Source organism: Saccostrea cucullata, unplaced genomic scaffold (genome assembly GCF_032062105.1).
Source record: "Saccostrea cucullata isolate Sc308-1 unplaced genomic scaffold, CSIRO_AGI_Scuc_v1 ctg3502, whole genome shotgun sequence".
Lineage (NCBI taxonomy): Eukaryota > Metazoa > Mollusca > Bivalvia > Ostreida > Ostreidae > Saccostrea > Saccostrea cuccullata.
In genome coordinates, this window is record NW_026926190.1 from 23,118 (window position 1) to 42,690 (window position 19,573).

Sequence of the window (19,573 nt, forward strand, 5' to 3'; positions counted from 1 at the left end):
TGTCTAAACACATTTTTAACAAAACATATAATATACTGTAAAATCACATATTTTCGAGGGTTCAATTTTTTGTGGATTGAGGAAAATATATTGGTTCATGGGGATTTAAATTCATGGGTGAAGAATTGTTCAATAGTAATATATCTGAAAAATTGCATTTCGTGTTGATCCCTTATACCTTGAAAATCACGCAAAATTAAACCCCCACAAAGATAAGTAATTTCACAGTATTTATTTAATTTCATCTCTCTTTTTCCGACGATGGCAAAAAATCTTATTTATTTTTTTACACAAGTTGCTGAAAACGCCAATTACATCCGGTAATATTAAAGCTGTCATCGTAAAACTTATCAGAAAGACGCCAACACTTCCTATCTGTATGGCGCTTGGACGAGATTCGTATACACTGATCAAACTTCTGTTATAGGCACTGGTGTTTGATTTAACTACGGAGAGAGTCTTCTTCATCTCTTTTATCCATTCTGCAAGCGTCTCATTGGTTATGTAGCTTCTGAGACTCTTTGTTGTATCTAAGAAACGATACAAACCATTATTTAAGCCGTCTTTCAGATAATAAATTAAATGATATGAAAATTAAAAAGAATTACATGTTTATTACATTTAAAGAATACATGAAGAACAAGATGTGTTTGTTAAACACTATGCGCCCGGCGGCAACAAAGTTCATAAAATATTTTTAGCAGATAAGTCACAGTCAAGGTCACAGGGTCATTGACTTTGGTGTAATTTGAAAGAGCTTAATTAGTGACGTAAGCATACCAAACATAAAGTCTCTATCTCTCATGGTTCAAAAATTATGGCAAAAGTTCTAAAAAGCTTTTTTTTAGCATACAGGTCAGTCAAGGTCACAAGGTCATGACCTTGGTGTCTTTCGAAAAAACTTTATTGGTGGAGTATGCATACCATATATGAAGTCTCTATCTCTCATGGTTCAAAAGTCATGGCGAAGGTTAAAGTTGACAACAGACAGACAGACAAACAAACAGACAAACAGATAAACAGACAAACAGACAGGAGAAAAACAATATGAGCCTCTGATCTATCGATCCGGGCGCATAATAAAAAAAATTTCCCTCAGAGATCGATTATTTGGGATTATTTTAATTTTGGAGGGTAATTATTTTTACTTTAAACACAATTCTGTTGGTTTGGAAATATAAAAAATTCGACGAACATGTACGTTGAATGCAATTGTGTCGAAGTCAGAAGTGCTTGTGGAGAGGATTATCAATAACCCCACCCCACCGCACCCCCGTTCTTTTCAATTTAAAAAAATATCTGATTTGTTTTTCTCATTTCTAATATCTGACAACTTAATCTACTCGTATATGTTTCTTTTTGAAAACCATAGAAATATATCAATTATATGCAATTTCTATTCGTTCTAATCGTTCGATTTTCCCAGGTGGTACCTCGATGTAAACAAACCAGACTTACTTTCCTTCTTTCTTTATATATAAACGTTAAACGACTGTGAATAGAAATTGCATATAATTGATATATTTCTGTTATTTTCACATAGAAACATATGGATTAAGTTGCCAAAGATTAGAAATAAAGAAAAAAAATCATATTTATTTTAAATTGAAAAAAGGGGAGATAATCCTGTCCACGAGCTCCTGTTGCTCAAGGGAGAAAAAAGGGTGATCCATAAAATTTACGAACATTTGTCTTCCAGAAAGTCTAATGATCTACTCAGTGTTCAATGTTATTATATAGTACGTGCATGAAAGTATTTGCTGGCAAAGCAAAACAAATAGAATATGTATCCAGGGAAATATATTTTTTATTTATGAGATAATGGTACCTTGGCACTGCAAACTGGTATTAGTCCATTTTCCAAACATACATGCTATTTTATTGTCACCATTTGTTGGCCTGTATCCATAGCTACATGCATACATGGCTACGTCATTTTCAACTAGATAATCAGCATTTGTAATATTAGGAACTGGACCGCATGATGACGCTGAAATTATACAATGAGGTAGAGAAAAAATATAACACTCGTTATCAATGTTTAACTGTCGTTATTGTTAAAATTAGATTTGCCATTATTTTGTGAGTGGGTTGAATTGACGTGCCACCATGATTCTAGTTTTGAAGAAAAGATGTATATAAATATTAAATGATAAAATGTAATCTAACATGCAACTATCAATGGATATGAAATGTGAACACAATGCATTATTTGTCTTTGTTCCTACATGCATGAGTCTAGCGAGGTTCTCGGAGATGATTAATTATGCAAGGTGAAAGGATTAAGTGATCCGCCTTAGCTAGGACAATTTAATTCATGTTTTTATTTTCCGGTAATCATATTTCTAACTGTGTCGCCGAATGTTAACTGTGTCGCACGAGTAAAACTGTAATCGTTACTGTGTCGGGACATGCACGGAAAAACAGCGCTTGGAGAAGCCAGACATGGATATTTATCGTGACAAGACATTTCAATCGGTATAAATATTTTTGGCTTTTTGTCCCTTTGACCTTGCATTTGAGAAATTTCAACCTTCGCCAGGATTTGCAATTCAGTGTTTCACAAACAAATCTTATTAAGCCCCCGTAATCGAATATTTCCGAGAGTATATGGCTTTTGCCCTGTCCGTCTCTCTGCATGTTTTTCTGTTTTCCAACAAAAGCTTTAACTTTGTCAATAAATATTTGACACGATGGGGTTATAGCCTTCATATCTCACTAAAGTATTCCTTGTGACAAGCCCTTTATTTGGGTATGGCAAAATTTGACCACTTGACCGCGGAGTTTGACCCACTTTGACAAAAAAGCCAAAGTTTAACCGCCGTGGCCAAAACTTTTGATCAATTGGTGCTTGGGCTTTTATACTTCACATAGATATTCATTTTGACAAGACCTTTTAATGAGTATAAATATTCTTTACCTTTTGACTTTGACCATAAACCTTGACCCACTTTCTAAAAACTTTAATTTAACATTGGTCATAATATTTGAACAAGTATAGTACTAGGGTTTTCATACCGTATAAGTAGAATTTTTAGCAAGAATTTCATTTTGGCATTATTAGCGAGGGTGTCAAGATCGCTAAAATTGAATATCGCTAAAAATTAATTGCGTTTTATTTGTAATAGTTTCTTTAATATGCATTTTAAAATAGCTGAAATAACATCTCGCTAAAAATAAATTACCAGTTTTTAAGGACAAATCGCAAAATTTGCGTCTCGCTAAAATTTCCACTTACACGATATTTCACAAGGATATTTCTTCTGAAAATACCATCCTCTTGATACCAAAATATTTGATTTTTGACCTTGTACTAAGACTTGCATCTTAGAAACTTTAACCTTCGCATCGGTGTTTCACTTTTTAGTTTAGTTGTTTGCATATTCTATTCGAAAATATAAAGCTCGAAACTACAAGAATCGTCAATATGTCCTATTTCGTCAATGGAGGAGTAAATGTTCTTAGTGCGTTCTTTTGTAAAAAAAAAAAAAGAAAAAAAAGTCGCAAAATATACAAATCTCGCAGGATTTCTGGTACAATGGTAACATAAACAATCATCTAAACAATATGTTTGATGTCGGTGAAAAAATCCTAATAAAAATCAAATGAATCATTTTATCAATGTGGACTTTATATGCATCAAAAGTATAAAACGACAACGATATCAATTTTTATCTATTTTTTATAGTATGTATCTGTTTATCACCTGAATAGAATCCACATGCCTCGGGAATTTTTATAAAGGGATGATGGATTTAGGGTTCTCGCTCTCTTACAAATTATGTCTTTTAGTTCATCTACTCTTTAATCGGAATGACAAATACATTTAACTTTTTAAATTGGATTAAGATTTGCATGTTTCAAATTATCCAATTGTGTATGTTCAAGTTTGGTATTTTTACAAATAACTTTTCCTTTTCACGCTATCAAACCATAAAACCCTATTTAGCTACTTTATGTCAATGATATTACATATGCATAATTATCAACGTAAAAAGCACAACATATAAACTGTCAAAACAAAGTTATATTTAAAAAACATGGTTCTGAATAAATAGTGATATCCTCCTACCATAGCAGGTGAAGTTTGTTTTCTGCCACTCAGATAGTAAGCAGTTTATTGAGTTGTTTCCAGATTTCGGAAGAAATCCCTCGCGGCAGGAGTACAGAGCAACATTCTTAGAAACCATGAAGTCAGCGTTAGCAATGAGGGGAGGATCAGGACAAGATTCTGTATAGAATACATGCATGTAGTGATATAACTATAATCAGTTGATATATATACAATATATTAATTCATGACTTACAGACTACTTTTACATTTGTACCTTTCTGAATTTCAATACTTTAAAAATATGATTTGATGTATACTATTAATACAACATTTTGTAAAAGATATATTCATGACTTTTTAAAGACTGAACAAAGGGGAACAAAAACATCTATATTTATAAAATCACTTGTAGAACATGTATAAAGATCTTGATTCTTACTTTTACATTTAAAGTCAGTGGACGGCCAGGTACTGTTTCTGCATTCAATGACGTCAACTGTATTTTTCATTGTGAAATATCCCGTTAAGCAGAAATATTTTGCTCTATTGTCCTGCACAAGAACTTCTGCATTTTCAACAGCGGGAGGTGGTGAGCAAACGACTTCATATTAAAAAAAACACAAATATGTTAAAATTTGAATATCATAATCCTGATTAATATTTTTTTTCATTGATTAAAAATAGATTTTGAACTATCGGCATTACATATTTTGTATACCATATCAACAATATACCTTTGCAGAACATTGATGTCCTTGACCATGTGCCATCTACACAATTAGTTATTACGTCTTCGGAACTTTCCGAGAACCCAGCCTTACAAGCGTACAAAGCCTTGCTACCATTAATTACTCCATCATATAGTTTATATGCATTGGCAATGTCAGGAGGGATTGGACACTCTAAAGTGTAGCATTAATTACCATATTTTAAATTAAATCCTTGGAGAAATGAAGTCAAAGTATTTTAAAGACAACGAAATATGAACAAAGGATATTGTTGACCATTGTCAATATAATTTGTTTCTGTATTGTAATTATCGTTAAGGGACTCCGATCCTAAGCCAGGAAGGACAACTCTTTATTTTGTTATTTGATTCAAAAAGTCTCAAAATGAAGCTCGAAAATTAGATCTTTTAATGCACCAATTTTCAACTTCTCAATGTGCTTCAAAGTTCTTTGACATTCTCAGAAAGGTCTAATTAAAGTCGAATTTTTGCCCAATAAAAGCATTTTAAAATTTCATATATCAAAAAAATGATGTTCATTTCAATCTATATTCATAGATACCGATGTTTATTAACATGATATGAAATTAAAAGTGATTTATGGTGCTTTGCAATAACAGGAGAATCTTTATACACCTTGTATTGTTAAATAATCGAAGTAAATAAAAGAAATAAGAGTACATTATATGCATAACAAGAGACCCAGGGGCCACAGCGCTCACCTGAGCACATCAGCTAGGAAAAAGCACATATCATAATTTGGTCGAACTAGAATCTACACTACCTGAGGATAATTCTACATAAATATTACTAATCATGGCTTTGAAGTACTTGAAAAGAAGATTTTAAAAGGTTTCCCTTTATATTTCCTATGAGAATTAATTTTTGGTCGGCCATTTTGGCCCAAACCCTACCCCCAGGGGTCATGATTTGAACAAACTTGAATCTACACTACGTGAGGATAATTTCACATGAGTTTCATTTTTCCTGTCTCAATGGTTCTTGAGAAGAATTTTTTAAAAGGATTTTCCTATATACTCCTAGGTAAAACTTTGATCAGCCATGTTGGCCCCACCCTACCCCTGGGGGTCATGATTTGAACAAACTTGAATCTACACTATCTGTGGATGAATCCTTATGAGTTTCATCTTTCCTTGCTCAGTGGTTCTTGAGAAGATTTTAAAAGATTTTTCCTATTATATTCCTATGTGAAACTTTTATCGGCCATTTTGGCTCCACCCTTACCCCGGGGGTCGTGATTTAAACAAACTTGAATCTACACTATCTGAGGATGATTCCACATGAGTTTCATCTTTCCTGGCCCTTTGGATCTTGAGAAGAAAATTTTAAAAGATTTTTGCTATATACTCCTATTTAAAACTTTGATCGGCCATTTTGGCTCCACCCTACCCCCGGGGGTCATGATTTGAACAAACTTGAATCTACACTATCTGAGGATGATTCCACATGAGTTTCATCTTTCCTGGCCCTTTGGATCTTGAGAAGAATATTTTAAAAGATTTTTGCTATATACTCCTATGTAAAACTTTGATCGGCCATTTTGTCTCCACCCTACCCCCGGGGGTCATGATTTGTACAAATTTGAATCTACACTATCTGAGGATGATTCCACATGAGTTTCATCTTTCCTGGCCCTTTGGATCTTGAGAAAAATATTTTAAAAGATTTTTCCTATTATATTCCTATGTAAAACTTTGATCGGCCATTTTGGCCCCACCCTACCCCCGGGGGTCATGATATGAACAAACTTGAATCTACACTACCTGAGGATGATTCCACGCGAGTTTCATCTTTCCTGGTCCAGTCGTTTTTGAGAAGAAGATTTTTTTAAAATGGCATTAATTTTTCTCAAATTCATAATTATCTCCCCTTGGAAAAGGGCGTGGCCCTTCATTTGAACAAACTTGAATCCCCTTTACCCAAGGATACTTTGCAGCAAGTTTGGTTGAAATTGTCCCAGTGGTTCTTGAGAAGATGAAAATGTGAAAAGTTTACGACGACAACGACAACGACAACAACGACAACGACGACAGACAACGGAAAAATTTTGATCAGAAAAGCTCACTTGAGCCTTCGGCTCAGGTGAGCTAAAAATTGCGGAATTTTTTAAAAAGCCTGGATGCCTATGATTTTTATTTTTAAAATGTGTTTATTGATCAAATATGAATTGGGAAATGCATAGCAGGTGTTTCTATTCGCAATTCTTGAAAATATATTCGAGATTTACCAATTTTCTCTATATGATATGATTAATTTGGAAGATGAAATTTGAAAAAATATTATGGGTAAAAACACTTTACTTTGAAAATTCAGAGACATTTTTGTGAGCATTTTCAATTAGTCAATGCTTGATTTTTCAGAACCAGAGGATCGGAGTACCTTAAATATTGTTTGTTGAAAAAGTAGAAAAATAGAATAAAACTCTTGTTATTCTTCTCAAACATTGGAAATGATTAATCAAATAACCCTTACAATATCGTGGAGAATAATTATACCTGTAGATACGCATCTTGTCTTTGACCAATCAGGCGAGCAAAAATCCGTACCATTACAAGGCGTGCCTACATAGAAGTAATCTGTATTATTTGACAATTAACTAGAGGTAATTCTTCTTCTTATAATTTCATTTTACATCTATATGTAATCTCAATATCTATTCACAGAAAGTTTGATTGACAGGAAAATACATTCTGATGTCTAATGTACAACATTTTTTTATCTGCAAGGGGTGGAGAGCAAAGAACTTCACATGAAAGAAAATGTCAGGATTTGATTATTTACTTAACAATTAAAATACTTGCCTGTAATGTCAATAACTTTAACGATGACTTCCACAATATCACTCTCTTGATTACTTTGCCCGTCACCCCACTTTCCACCCACATAAACTAAATGTCCATTTGTGTTTGTCTGGGATGGTCTCCAGAGCAGAACTTCTGTCTCATTGTATCCGTATATTATAGCTCCATATGGGTCATTAGAGGTATCAATCATAGCGCTACCGCCAGCATGAAAAATGAATCCCTCGTTGTTTTGAGATAATACCTTCATCTGATGGAATTCAGCGGGAAACAAGTGTAAAGAAAACATGAAACAAGGAATATGAGATGTAATCTGAATTGTTCTCCCTTTTACCTATACTGCCATTTCAACTCATAAAGTTTGAATATTTTAAAATTCCACATATTGCTTTAAAATTCTTACTTACCAGAACAGAAACTAATGTTGAATCTAGATTATACACTGAATCCAGGCTCAGTCGCTCGACACAGTTTGTGTCGCTCTTATTTAGTGTGAATTGTGTTGAAAAATGCTTATTACAGGAGTCCAGTATCCAGGCCTGGATATACAGGCTAGCAGTGTCGTCCCTAAAGCTTCCTGTCCCCCAACCATCTACTGCACAAGCCACGGGATTCTCTACAAATTACATTGATACATTTAATACTGTATTGATTAATTTCATGAAATTTAAAAATTTTTTTATTCTAAAAATAACACAAAAAATAAAGGCAAATTTTTATTTTTTGTTTGTTGTTTAACTCCCCTCTCGAAAATTTTTCACTCATATTGGAGTGCAAAATCATTAGGTAATTGTAACAGTATTTATTCACATGATAAAACAGATAATGGAAATACTGGTTATAATTTCTTTGGCTTCAAAGTTAATAAATCTTTTTAACCAATCAGTTAGCTATTATATCTTAAATGATTTGTAATATTCTAAGTAAATATATATTAAATACGTATTTTTAAAGTAAAGAGATTATAAATTAAATACGCACTTTAAAAGTAAAGTTTAAATCCCTTTGTGATAATTCGGTGAATGGAGGATATTTTATGACAAAATCATAACGTTGATTAAATAAAACAAATTTGTAAATCCAGGCAAAGTAAAACATGAAATTGAGCGTGAATCCATGCATGTTTTATTTCCATACTATGTGATCTAAGACCCTTCTAATTTTAAATCAAGAGGCCAATGGGCCAAATCGTTCACCTGAATATCATTGGTCATGCTATTATTTACCAGATTTCCTCCTTTGTAATATCTATTGTTACCCCATCCTACTCGCTGGGGTCATAATCTAGAGAATATAAAATCTTGGCTACCCCAGAGAATGCTTTCATATAAGTTTCAGCCTTTCAGTGGTTCCTGAGGAGAATATTTTTAAAGATCTCTCCTATATATTTCAATGTAAAACTTGGATTTCCTATTTTGATCCCGTGCGGCCCCGAGGGCCATGATTTTAACAATTTGGAATCAAAACTACCCTAGGATGCCTCCACATAAGTTTTAGCATTTCAGGCCAAGAAGCTCTTGAGAAGACGATATTTCCTATAAATATTTCGATGTTGAATTTGGATTCCATATAATTGGCCAGCCCTACCCCCGGGGTCATGATTTGAACAATTTCGAATCTACACAACCCAAGGATGCTTCCATAGATGTTTAAGATTTTCTGACCCAGTGGTTCTTGAGAAGAATATTTTTTATGCCCATACCCTATTTTTTGTATCTTGCTTATCTCCCCTTCTAGGGGAACTATTCCCTTCAATTTGATAATTTAAACTTCTTTTCCCCCGAGAATGCGTTGTATCAAATTTGATTAAAATTGGCCAAGTGGTTCTTGGGAAGAAGATGACAATATGTGATAAAGAACAAGGCTCACTTTTGCCTTACTTGGCCCTTTGAATTTCTGAAAAACTGCAACTGCATAGTTTTACTTAACAATGCTTTAAATATCACTAAGATCTTTGGTGACTGCGTATCTATCAAAAATGACGTCATTTTCTGGCTAGTCGATGCATTATGAGGTCACGAAATGCGTCAATTCCCGCATATTCCGCGAAAGTCTACAAAAATGGCCAATTTTTAAAGCTACTTTTTTATATTTAATATAGAGCGCAACCTCTGATCTAAAATATGCAACTAGTAAACGATGAATCTGTTTCTGAGGATTAATGGACATGTTTTATTTTTTTGATCATATTATTTTTCTTCACTGAAAGTACTCAATTATACCTGTTTACCTAAAAATTCAAGTACATTGCAACTTCATAAAGCCAGTTCTCCTAGACCTGGACTTTTAGAAGAATTTTTTAAATAGGATATGAAAGTACCAAGTCTCTATTTTATTTTTATGCTTCAAATAGAAAATCAAGTATTGATCAATTAATTGGTATATCTACAGGGCCATTTTATGCATAAAGTGAACCGACTTCTTTGCAGCGGATAGACGGACGAATAAGGGGTGATCAGAAAAGCTAACTTAAGCTTTCAGCTCAGTTGAGCTAAAAAAACTAGAAATAAGTAGTTTTTTTTTAAATCCAAATATATAATGAACAAGTTTTTATCTTTTATTAAATCTAATAGTTATAATGATAGAGCGATTACATGCTCACATTAAAATCTTACCAGACATAGACCAGAGACGGATTTCTTGGTCGTTAAATGCAAAAACAGTCCCGCAGATAGTTTGATGATTAAAGATTTGTGAATTAAATGTCACACCTACAATGAAATGCCATAATCAATAGAATGCCATAAACAAATCCTTAAATGAATCGTCTTGGTTTCATACTGTAAAATACAAAACAATTTACCATCTGAGAAAAATACCGTGGAATCATTTTATTCGTGGGAGGTCAATTATCCTGGTTCAGCATTTTTTTCTTTGAAACTTTAAAAAAGTGCGTGAGTAACTCTTACATATATACAAAGAAGTTTTTATAAGTTCATAAATATGTAGACAAAATAGTTTTTCATGGCGGATTTAAAATCATGGGTTATAGTGGTCTACGAAATCGACAAACAGTGGGTCCCCACGGTCATTGATGATTCTACAGAAAGTGTGAAGTTACAATTTGACAGTACATACCTGCTGCTTCGGAAACATAGCCATTGGTCATCTTTAGCTGAACAACAACAAAATCTGGGTTTTTACCAAGCCCGTGTGTAATAGTCTTATAACTGTCCCCTGGTTAAAAAAGAATTTCGTTTTTTTTAAGTCTGGTTTTTTTAACATTGCAATAAAATTATTGCAATTGCAATTGATAATCAAATAAAGACGTGCAATAGAAATTTGGATTAAAGAATATGTGTATTTTAAAATCACAAGACCCATTTACCAAAAAACTAATTATTTAATTTTCAGAGTAATAATGGATTTTGGAAATATGAGAGAGCCTATCAGAATTTGGGATAGAACGATGTCATTCATCCCTGTCGATAGGGCACAACAATTTAAATGCATTTGCTTTGATCCGATAAGCGCTGAAAAACGTACGAAATTCATAAAACTCTTTTTTCATTCCTAATATATACTTTACGTCTAAAATTATAAATCAATTTATTACTTTACGTCTTAAGTATTATTTATGTTGTGTCTAAGCATAAATTTGAATAATGCTCCAAAAAAATAAGATATTAGATATTTATCTTCTTATGATTTCCAATCAAAAAAAGAATATATTACAAGGAAAGGTTGTATAAATGAAATATTTAGATACAACAATTTACTTAATAAATTAAGATATATTTTAGAAATCTTTCATTTGTTGAAGTTTTATATGTCATAAAATTTAAGCGGATTCTTTTATCTATGGACCAAATATTATAATACAAATATACAAATTGGGAATCTATCGGAAAAAATGATGTTTCATATCTTTCCTTTTCATTTACTTTAACAAACACAAATAATCGATACACTCTTTGAGGGGAAATGTTCCGCCTTGCGTTGTCATTGTTACAGTTGATAGATGCTACGATATGAAAATAGTGTTCGCTTTCGTAAGGTCTTCTTATCTACGCTAAGCTTTTGAAATACATTGATTTTTGTCTGTAAATGCACTCTTTTACTTGTAGTTATTAAAAGCATATTTAAATTGCTCAAAGGAAGTATGGATGAATATTAAACACTTTTAGTGAGTTCTGTTGTATGTACTTCTGATAACGACTTCTTCATACAAAAGTGTTCATATATTATGCATATGAAAAGTATATTCTGCATTTTTCATGTTTTATATTTCATTCACGCATACGGGAGTTAATTAACTTCTTTTGAGCATTTAATGGTTATTCGAGAAATTCATCGTTAATTCTTCTCGTGGAAAATTTATGAGATCGAACTGTTTGGTTTTGTATTCGTTTGAATAGGTTCAAATTTGCGAAAGTATTATCAATGATTCAGGTCTTAATATGAAGATTCTTCAGACATTGATTTATTGTTTAAAAAATATGCTTTGTCATACATGTTAATTTGGAGTTATTTTTCAAATATTATTTAGTTTCAGAGAGTTTTTTTTAACTTTTTATTTGTTTTCTCTCAGGTTTTGCTATTTTTTTTTTTTATTTTTTTTTTTATTTTTTAATATCAACGTTATCATGAAAAATGCACATAAAGGAATATTGGGTGTTTTATTTATAAGAATATTTAATATCTACATGTATATATTTTATTTCATTCATAGCCTAAGTCTTGTAAATCTGCCACACAACAATTCCGCGGGTTTTAAGTTAAGATTTTCAAACATACAGTGTGTTTTATGCTTTTTCGAGAGTTAGAGGAAAAGGTTCCGGAAACGATTTTAATTTTCCTTTATATATTAAAAAATGTCATATTAGAAATATGATAGTGAAAGGTAGTTTGGAGGGCGTCACTAGAGAATGAGAAAGAGAAAGAGAAATGCATTCAACAATTTTATCAGCTAGATAAATAATGAAATACGCAGCACAGTTAAGGTTAAAGTAAGGAGGCGGGGCCTAATTTGTACGGGAAATGTTTACTATGACGTCACACATAATATAAGGACTTCAAAATACCACAAAATGAAATTATTTGCTATTTCAAACAGCTGGATAGCTGTATACTACATACAAACAGTATATACACGATGCATCGATCGCAATGCACTTGTCAATGTGACGTCATCTCGCAAAAATGATGCAGTTTGCACACAGTGGGAAGCTGATCAAGTCACATTTTGTACAATAAAAAATGTCTTTTGTTCTCAAATAAAATATTATTTGCAATTAAATAAAAGGCCGTTAACTTTGATGCGATGTCTATTTTAGTATTTTATTAATAAACTATCCGTACATTCTCCAGACAAGAGAAGTGATGCTGCCGTGTGTTTGTATGCAGAATCATTGAAAAAGTAATGGAAGGGCCCTAATAAATCGATTTATTGCAAGGGCATACCCTCAGTGTGTCTTGTTTAGTTTTTGCATATAAACTCAAGAAGCATTTAGATATTTGAAAAGTGCTGCGAACCTCATGTGAAATCTTGCAAATAAATTAATTTTAGCTATATTTGATGTAGTTGACCAGCAAAATATTTAATCTGCCGTCCAACAAATTAAATTTTAGCAATTAAAAAACTACATATAGTGTTGAAAAGGATTATAAATTAAACTAAGATTTTTATCTTAGTTATGCCCTTGCAATATTGGAATTTATAGATGACCTCTAAACTGCAAGTATAATTGCTAAAATCATTTGACGTCGACATCACGTGAGAAGTCTAAATAAAAAATCTAAATGTCCCCAACATGTAGATTTAAACCACATTACATTTTTTTTATATCAGTGAAGTCCTAAAAAGAATCGCCCATCCTAATAAAGTATGTATTTTTTATCTTAAAAAATTCCCGATATTTCCATTCGTAACCTTAACTGTGCTGCGTAGCATTACAATATGCCTATTAATTAGACCCTTACTATATTCACATTTGTCATTTCCTGATATATTTTTTTATCAGAAATAACATGGGGCATGATAAATGAAGTTTTTTGTTTTCGATATTGACCTTGCTTTGTATAATATTGCACAAACTGAAAGGTTTGATTCATGATTTAGATATTAAATATCACTATCATAATGCTACTTGTATTCATTTAACGTACTAAAGTATTTTATTTAGAAGAGATAAATCTTCACAAGTATTGAATGATTAGATTTATACGACAATGTCATACTCATGTTGAAATTCTCTCTCTATACAATTTCACAATAGTATCCTCTTTCTACACAAAAATTGTTTAGAAACGTGGAGTGATTTATTCATTTTTTTCTAAGTTGGATTGTACGAATAAAAAATGATTAAAAATGAGTAACATTTGAATTATACTATTACGCTGTAACTTAGTTCACTTTTGAATAAATATTTCGAATACCTGTTGACAAATATAGGACATAATATGCTGTTTACACCAGTAATAATTGACAACTTTTTAAGAAAATATGGGAAAATGCACATGTTTATGATGTCACAATTAGCATTTAAAAACACACATGAGAAAATGATTTGCATGATTTTTCTGCATTGAATGTCAATTATTCAGAAGGCATGAGTTTTTAACTTTTACACAAATTTTTTAGCAAATCACAGGGCACAATTTGTGTGGAAACTTTAGAAAATTTGATTTGTAAATATATACAGTATTATTCACACAGAAACGTAGGATTACATAGATAGAATTGTGTTTAATGTCTGTCTTTTTAAAAATTATTACGATAAAAATTGATTGGGAAAGTCAAAGAAAGAATAAGGAATAACTGAGAGAGGGAAAAACAAGGAAGCGATATAAGCATTAATTTTCATTTTCCATACATAAATGAAATCATTTATTTATTTGCAGGTTTAGTTTCACTTTCACACACCGCGGTCAATCGAATCCAGCTTTACTTATAAATGCGCGTGCTACCGAGTATATAGATAACATAATCTGATCATGGCTTAAAATTTTTCATTGGAAAACAAATCATATTTTTGTGTTAGAAATTTATTCAACTTATATCGTACTCGAGAACAGAAGTTCTGGTCTCTTTGGACATCGTTTTTTTCTCTCTCTCTTAAAATTGAAGTGTCGAAGGATGACAATAAGTTACACAGATAAAAGATGCTAAACTTTTGAAAACATGCAACAGGATGTTAAAAGACAAACACTTTCTTGTTTGAAAATCATGTATTTAAGCAATTTTTTAGTCCAGACAATGCTATTTCTTAAGAATTATGCTGCATAAGACATGATCGACTATATAAATATTAGTAATGAATGTAGCGACTGGGTCTTACTGACGTTATAAGCAAAGGAGATAAGCCGCGCTAAATGAAGTTTATCTCCGCATCAAGTAGCTTTGATCGACTCTGCTGCCTCCAACTTGCATAAAAAATCCAAAATGTAAATTCAGGCTTATTAATGTTGCTCAGATGAACTCATTTCCGTATACAACCCAAAATGCTCAGGACATTGTTTCGTATAACTTTAATGAATTTTAAATATTAAATATTATTGGTAAACATTCCTGAATAGATACGAGATAACATTTGTAATGTCTTGATGCCAAATTTATGATTAAAGGAAGAAAATCTTACCTTTTGAAATACTTTCACTACCATAGCTTGTGAATTTCGCCGGTGGTAGATCACACAAACCCCATACCTTTATCCTAATAAAACCTACCGAATAAATTCCTTCAAATGGCCCAGCGAACGCAGATCCACCTAATAAGTTAAGATTCGATGAATTACTTAGAAAGGTTATGATTTTATAATATAATCATACTGTCAATATCCTTCATAAAAACACATTTACATGTACTTTTATATGTACTATAACTTTGAATTCACGAAACTACAAATTCATCTTGTTAAAATATAATTGTATGTACACTTTTTTTTTTGTTATGAAATCTAATTTTGTGTAATAAATGTCTAATAGAAAGTTTATGATTTTATAATATAATCATACTGTCAATATCCTTCATAAAACACATTTACATGTACTACTATATGTACTATAACTTTGAATTCACGAAACTACACATTCATCTTGTTTAGCTCACACTTTTTTCATTTTAAAAAACAAAGCAGGAAAATATCTTTCAATAAATTTTTACCTGTGAATATAAGTACTCCTTTATTTGAGTCATTATTCCTTACAGGGACAAATATTTTTACATGATTTTCATTGTAAATATAAATAACACCACCGTAGATATTGTCACTGTCATCGTCTCTTTGTGCTGATCCGAATGCAGGGAAAATGACGTCATATCCGTTTTCTTGAATTTTTACCTGCACCTCAACTTTTGCGGGTATTTGTTCTAATGGATGTTGAATGAGAACTGGACTAGATTTTTGTGATTCAACTTGAATCCAGTCGCTGATGTATACAGAATATACGCAACACTCTAATGCTAAATAAAAAATAATGATGATAGTATCAAAAAAGAGGCCCATGGGCCACATTGCTCACCTGAGCACTATAGCTTGAAAAAAGCAGAAATCAATACAGAAAAGTTTAAACCCAAAAGTGGTCCCAACCAATCCTTAATGGGAAGAGGGTATGATTTGAACAAACTTGAATCTACGCTAACTAAGGATGCTTGCATATTTATTTGACTACCTGTGGCTTCTTTATTGCCTTTTACATTTAACTTAGTTTGTGGCCCCGTCCTACCCCCAGGGGTCATGAATTGAACAAACTTGAATCTACATTACCTGAGAATGCTTCCATATAAATATGACTAATCACGGCTTTGCTATTTTTGAAAAGTAGATTTTTTAAAGAATTTTTCTACATATTTCTATATAAAACTTGGATTCCATGTTGTGGTCCCGTCTTTCCCCCGAGGGCCATGACTTGAACAAGATTGAATCTATACTACCTAAGGATATTTCCATATAAATATGATAAATCATGGTTTTGCTATTCTTGAGAAAAAGGTTTTTAAAGAACATTTCTTTGTAAAACTTTGATCAGTCATTGCGGCCCCACCCTACTCCCGGGGTCCTGATTTGAACAAAATTGAATCTACACTACCTGAGAATGCTTTCCTAAAATCCCTATAAATATGATCATTCATGCCTTTGCTAATCTTGAGAAGATTTTTAAAGAATTTTCCTATATGTCTCTAAGTAAAACTTTGATCGGCCATTGTGGCCCCGTCCTACCTACACTACCTGAGGATGCTTCCATATAAATATAATCAACCATGCCTTTGCTTTTTTTGAGAAGAAGATTTTTAAATAATTTCCCTCTATATTTCTATTTAAAACTTTGATCGACCATTGTGGGCCCGCCATACTCCCGGGGGTCATGATTTGAACAAACCTGAAACTACACTACCTGAGGATGCCTCCCTATAAGTTTCATCCTTCCTGGCACAGTGGTTCTTGAGAAGATTTTTAATACATACCTCTAAATATTCACTAATTCTGAATTATTTCCCATTGAATATGGGCCCGGCCCTTCATTTGAACAAACTTAAATCCCCTTCTTTCTCCCAAGCATACTTTGTGTAAAGTTCGGTTGAAATTGGCCCAGTGGTTCTTGAGAAGATAAAAATGGAAAAAGTTTACAACGACAACAACCACGACAACGACGACAGACAATGGACAAATTTTGATCAGAAAAGCTCACTTATGCCTACGGCTCAGGTGAGCTAAAAATGGAGAAGTAAGTAAAATGTTATATATTTTACATTTGCAGAATATCCAAAAGTCCTTTTTAAATTTCAGTAACTTTCTAATGTAAAGAAGTATGACTTGTATAGTCCAAAAATATCACAGAGAGGAAAAAAGCAGCATTGTTTCCAGTTTACATTTACAAAACAGCTCAATCATTAAATATTATTATTCATAAATTGATTATTTAGCCCTTAATATTTTTGCATATTTGTCTACAAATTGAACGTACAATAGTCATGAATTCTAATATTTTCAGTCATTTGCTTAGTTAAAGAAGTATTTTGTTCATAATATACAAACAAGTATACAATGAAAATGGATTGACCAGCAGGCCAAGGGCCTATAATATTTCACTTCATACAAAAAACTGCCCCGCTATCTTTCAGTAAATTCTGTCCTTTTTTAATAAAATAGATAATGAGACGCTACCTCAATTGGTGTGATCAAAGTACTAATTTTATTGTAAAACATTGATATTTTCAATCTATTTCTTCACATCTTACACGTAATACGTAATATACATGTAAATAGTTTCACAAATATTTCATTGATAAATGTATGCTCACAAATATTTTATATTTATTGCAAACAAAGAGATCCAATCAAAAACACAGTATCTCTTCCATTTCATTTTGTGGATGAAACAGCGTTTAATGAAAAAACTGTCCAGCTATCTTATGTTTCATTGAATTGTGTTTTTAATATATAATAAGTAATGAGTCGTTGCTTTCTCTTATTTGAAAAAAATGTCTGTGAAGTGAAACTCGGTTATAGTTTTTAAATTCATATTTTTTATATTCTTCTATAAAGTAGAAGACAGAAAAATTGGAAATAATATGCAGGTAGCTTGTCTTACAGCAGAGATTTTTATTATTCTTAAAGTAATTTTCCTTTTATTGACAGAGATACAACTTAACACTTCTATTGAAAACCAATGTGAATAGCTGATACCACCTGCCAATTAGCTAGCACTTTGAAAAGTTTAATTTTTTTTAATGCATTTAGTGATTTGAAAATTTTAATCATAAAAACAAGATAACAATAAAAAGGATTAACTTACTGGTTAGCAAAAAGAATAATCCTCCTGTCATTTCGTTAATTTAATTTCATATAGTTACTTCTTCAAAAACATCCTTTAATGTCCTGCAATATACAAATGCAGAATATGATCATGACACCGAGGCGGGAAAAAAAATCTATGTCATATGATCCGGATTAAATTTTCATTGTATCTTGGATATTGATTAACTATACATGAAAGGTATATAGACATTGACAGGTGTGAAATTCTAATTATCACACTTGAAGTAGATATTATCTTTTTTTTAATTATAAATGAGTTGATATACATTTTAATCTAAGGAATTATATCAATCATTCCTTCAATTTTTGTCAACGCAAGAGGGGGTTTAGTTTAGCATTCATTAGATTTCCCTATTAAATTTGATGCACGAGACCAAAACAAAACTGTCCGTCTGTTACGTTTTGGGGTATCTATCTCTTATCTGCGATTCCTCTTATATCAATGAGTGATGTTTTATTTAGGATTTCTCCATAGTTCTGGTACTTAATGCCATATTGTGCACATCCTACTTGACATTGTGGATTCCAATGGCAAAACTACCATTAATTGTATAACATGGAAGGGTACCCATCCCTTATCCGCAGCTCTTCTATACCACAGAATAAAATTTTAAGATATTTTTTCACAGATTTTTCATAACATATAGCCATTGTGCACTTTCCTTTTTGATTTTTGATCTGACACTTATTTCGGGTCTCTCAGAGGAAAACATGAAATTTGTCATTATACATGCAATCATATGGGAGGCAAGGTACCATTTACTGAGCTCTTTGCTCAAACTTTAATTACCCTATATATACCTTTACAAAGAAACGAGTATACAACTAACAGAATTATCAAACTTTCCATTCTTGACACCCAGATGCAGGTCACATATTGAATGAAAAGGATGACGATAACGGAAAAATATCTATTGCAAATAATCTGCCAATACTAAATATACAAATCCATATTAAATGAAAAGAGTGACGCGCGATAGCAGAAGGTCTATTGCAAATAATGTACCAAAGATACAAATACATGAACAGGGCATAAACACGGTCCCATAGAAAAAAAAAACTTTTAACTTTTTAACCACTTTTAACTCTCTCTTGAATGATATTTTATATGTTTCTAAACACAATTTTGTCAGCACCTTTCTAAGTTTATCAGCACCGGCCGTAAAAATGTCAGTCATTGTCTAAGTTTCTCAGTAAAAATGGGAATGTC

General features: G+C 32.1%; 1 protein-coding gene across 1 annotated transcript; it reads right to left on the reverse strand.

Moving 5' to 3' along the window:
- Nucleotides 1-231: 231 nt before the first annotated feature.
- On the reverse strand, nucleotides 232-18,423 carry LOC134271036 (uncharacterized). Its single transcript, XM_062753301.1, has 13 exons — nucleotides 18,341-18,423; nucleotides 15,708-16,007; nucleotides 15,184-15,312; nucleotides 10,682-10,780; nucleotides 10,219-10,314; nucleotides 8,011-8,219; nucleotides 7,604-7,853; nucleotides 7,298-7,363; nucleotides 4,789-4,956; nucleotides 4,494-4,655; nucleotides 4,073-4,231; nucleotides 1,829-1,990; nucleotides 232-530 (listed from the first exon to the last, which is right to left on the reverse strand). Exons 1-13 carry the CDS (start codon nucleotides 18,369-18,371, stop codon nucleotides 232-234), a joined length of 2,130 nt encoding a protein of 709 aa, XP_062609285.1. The 5' UTR covers nucleotides 18,372-18,423.
- Between the last annotated feature and the right edge of the window lie 1,150 nt (nucleotides 18,424-19,573).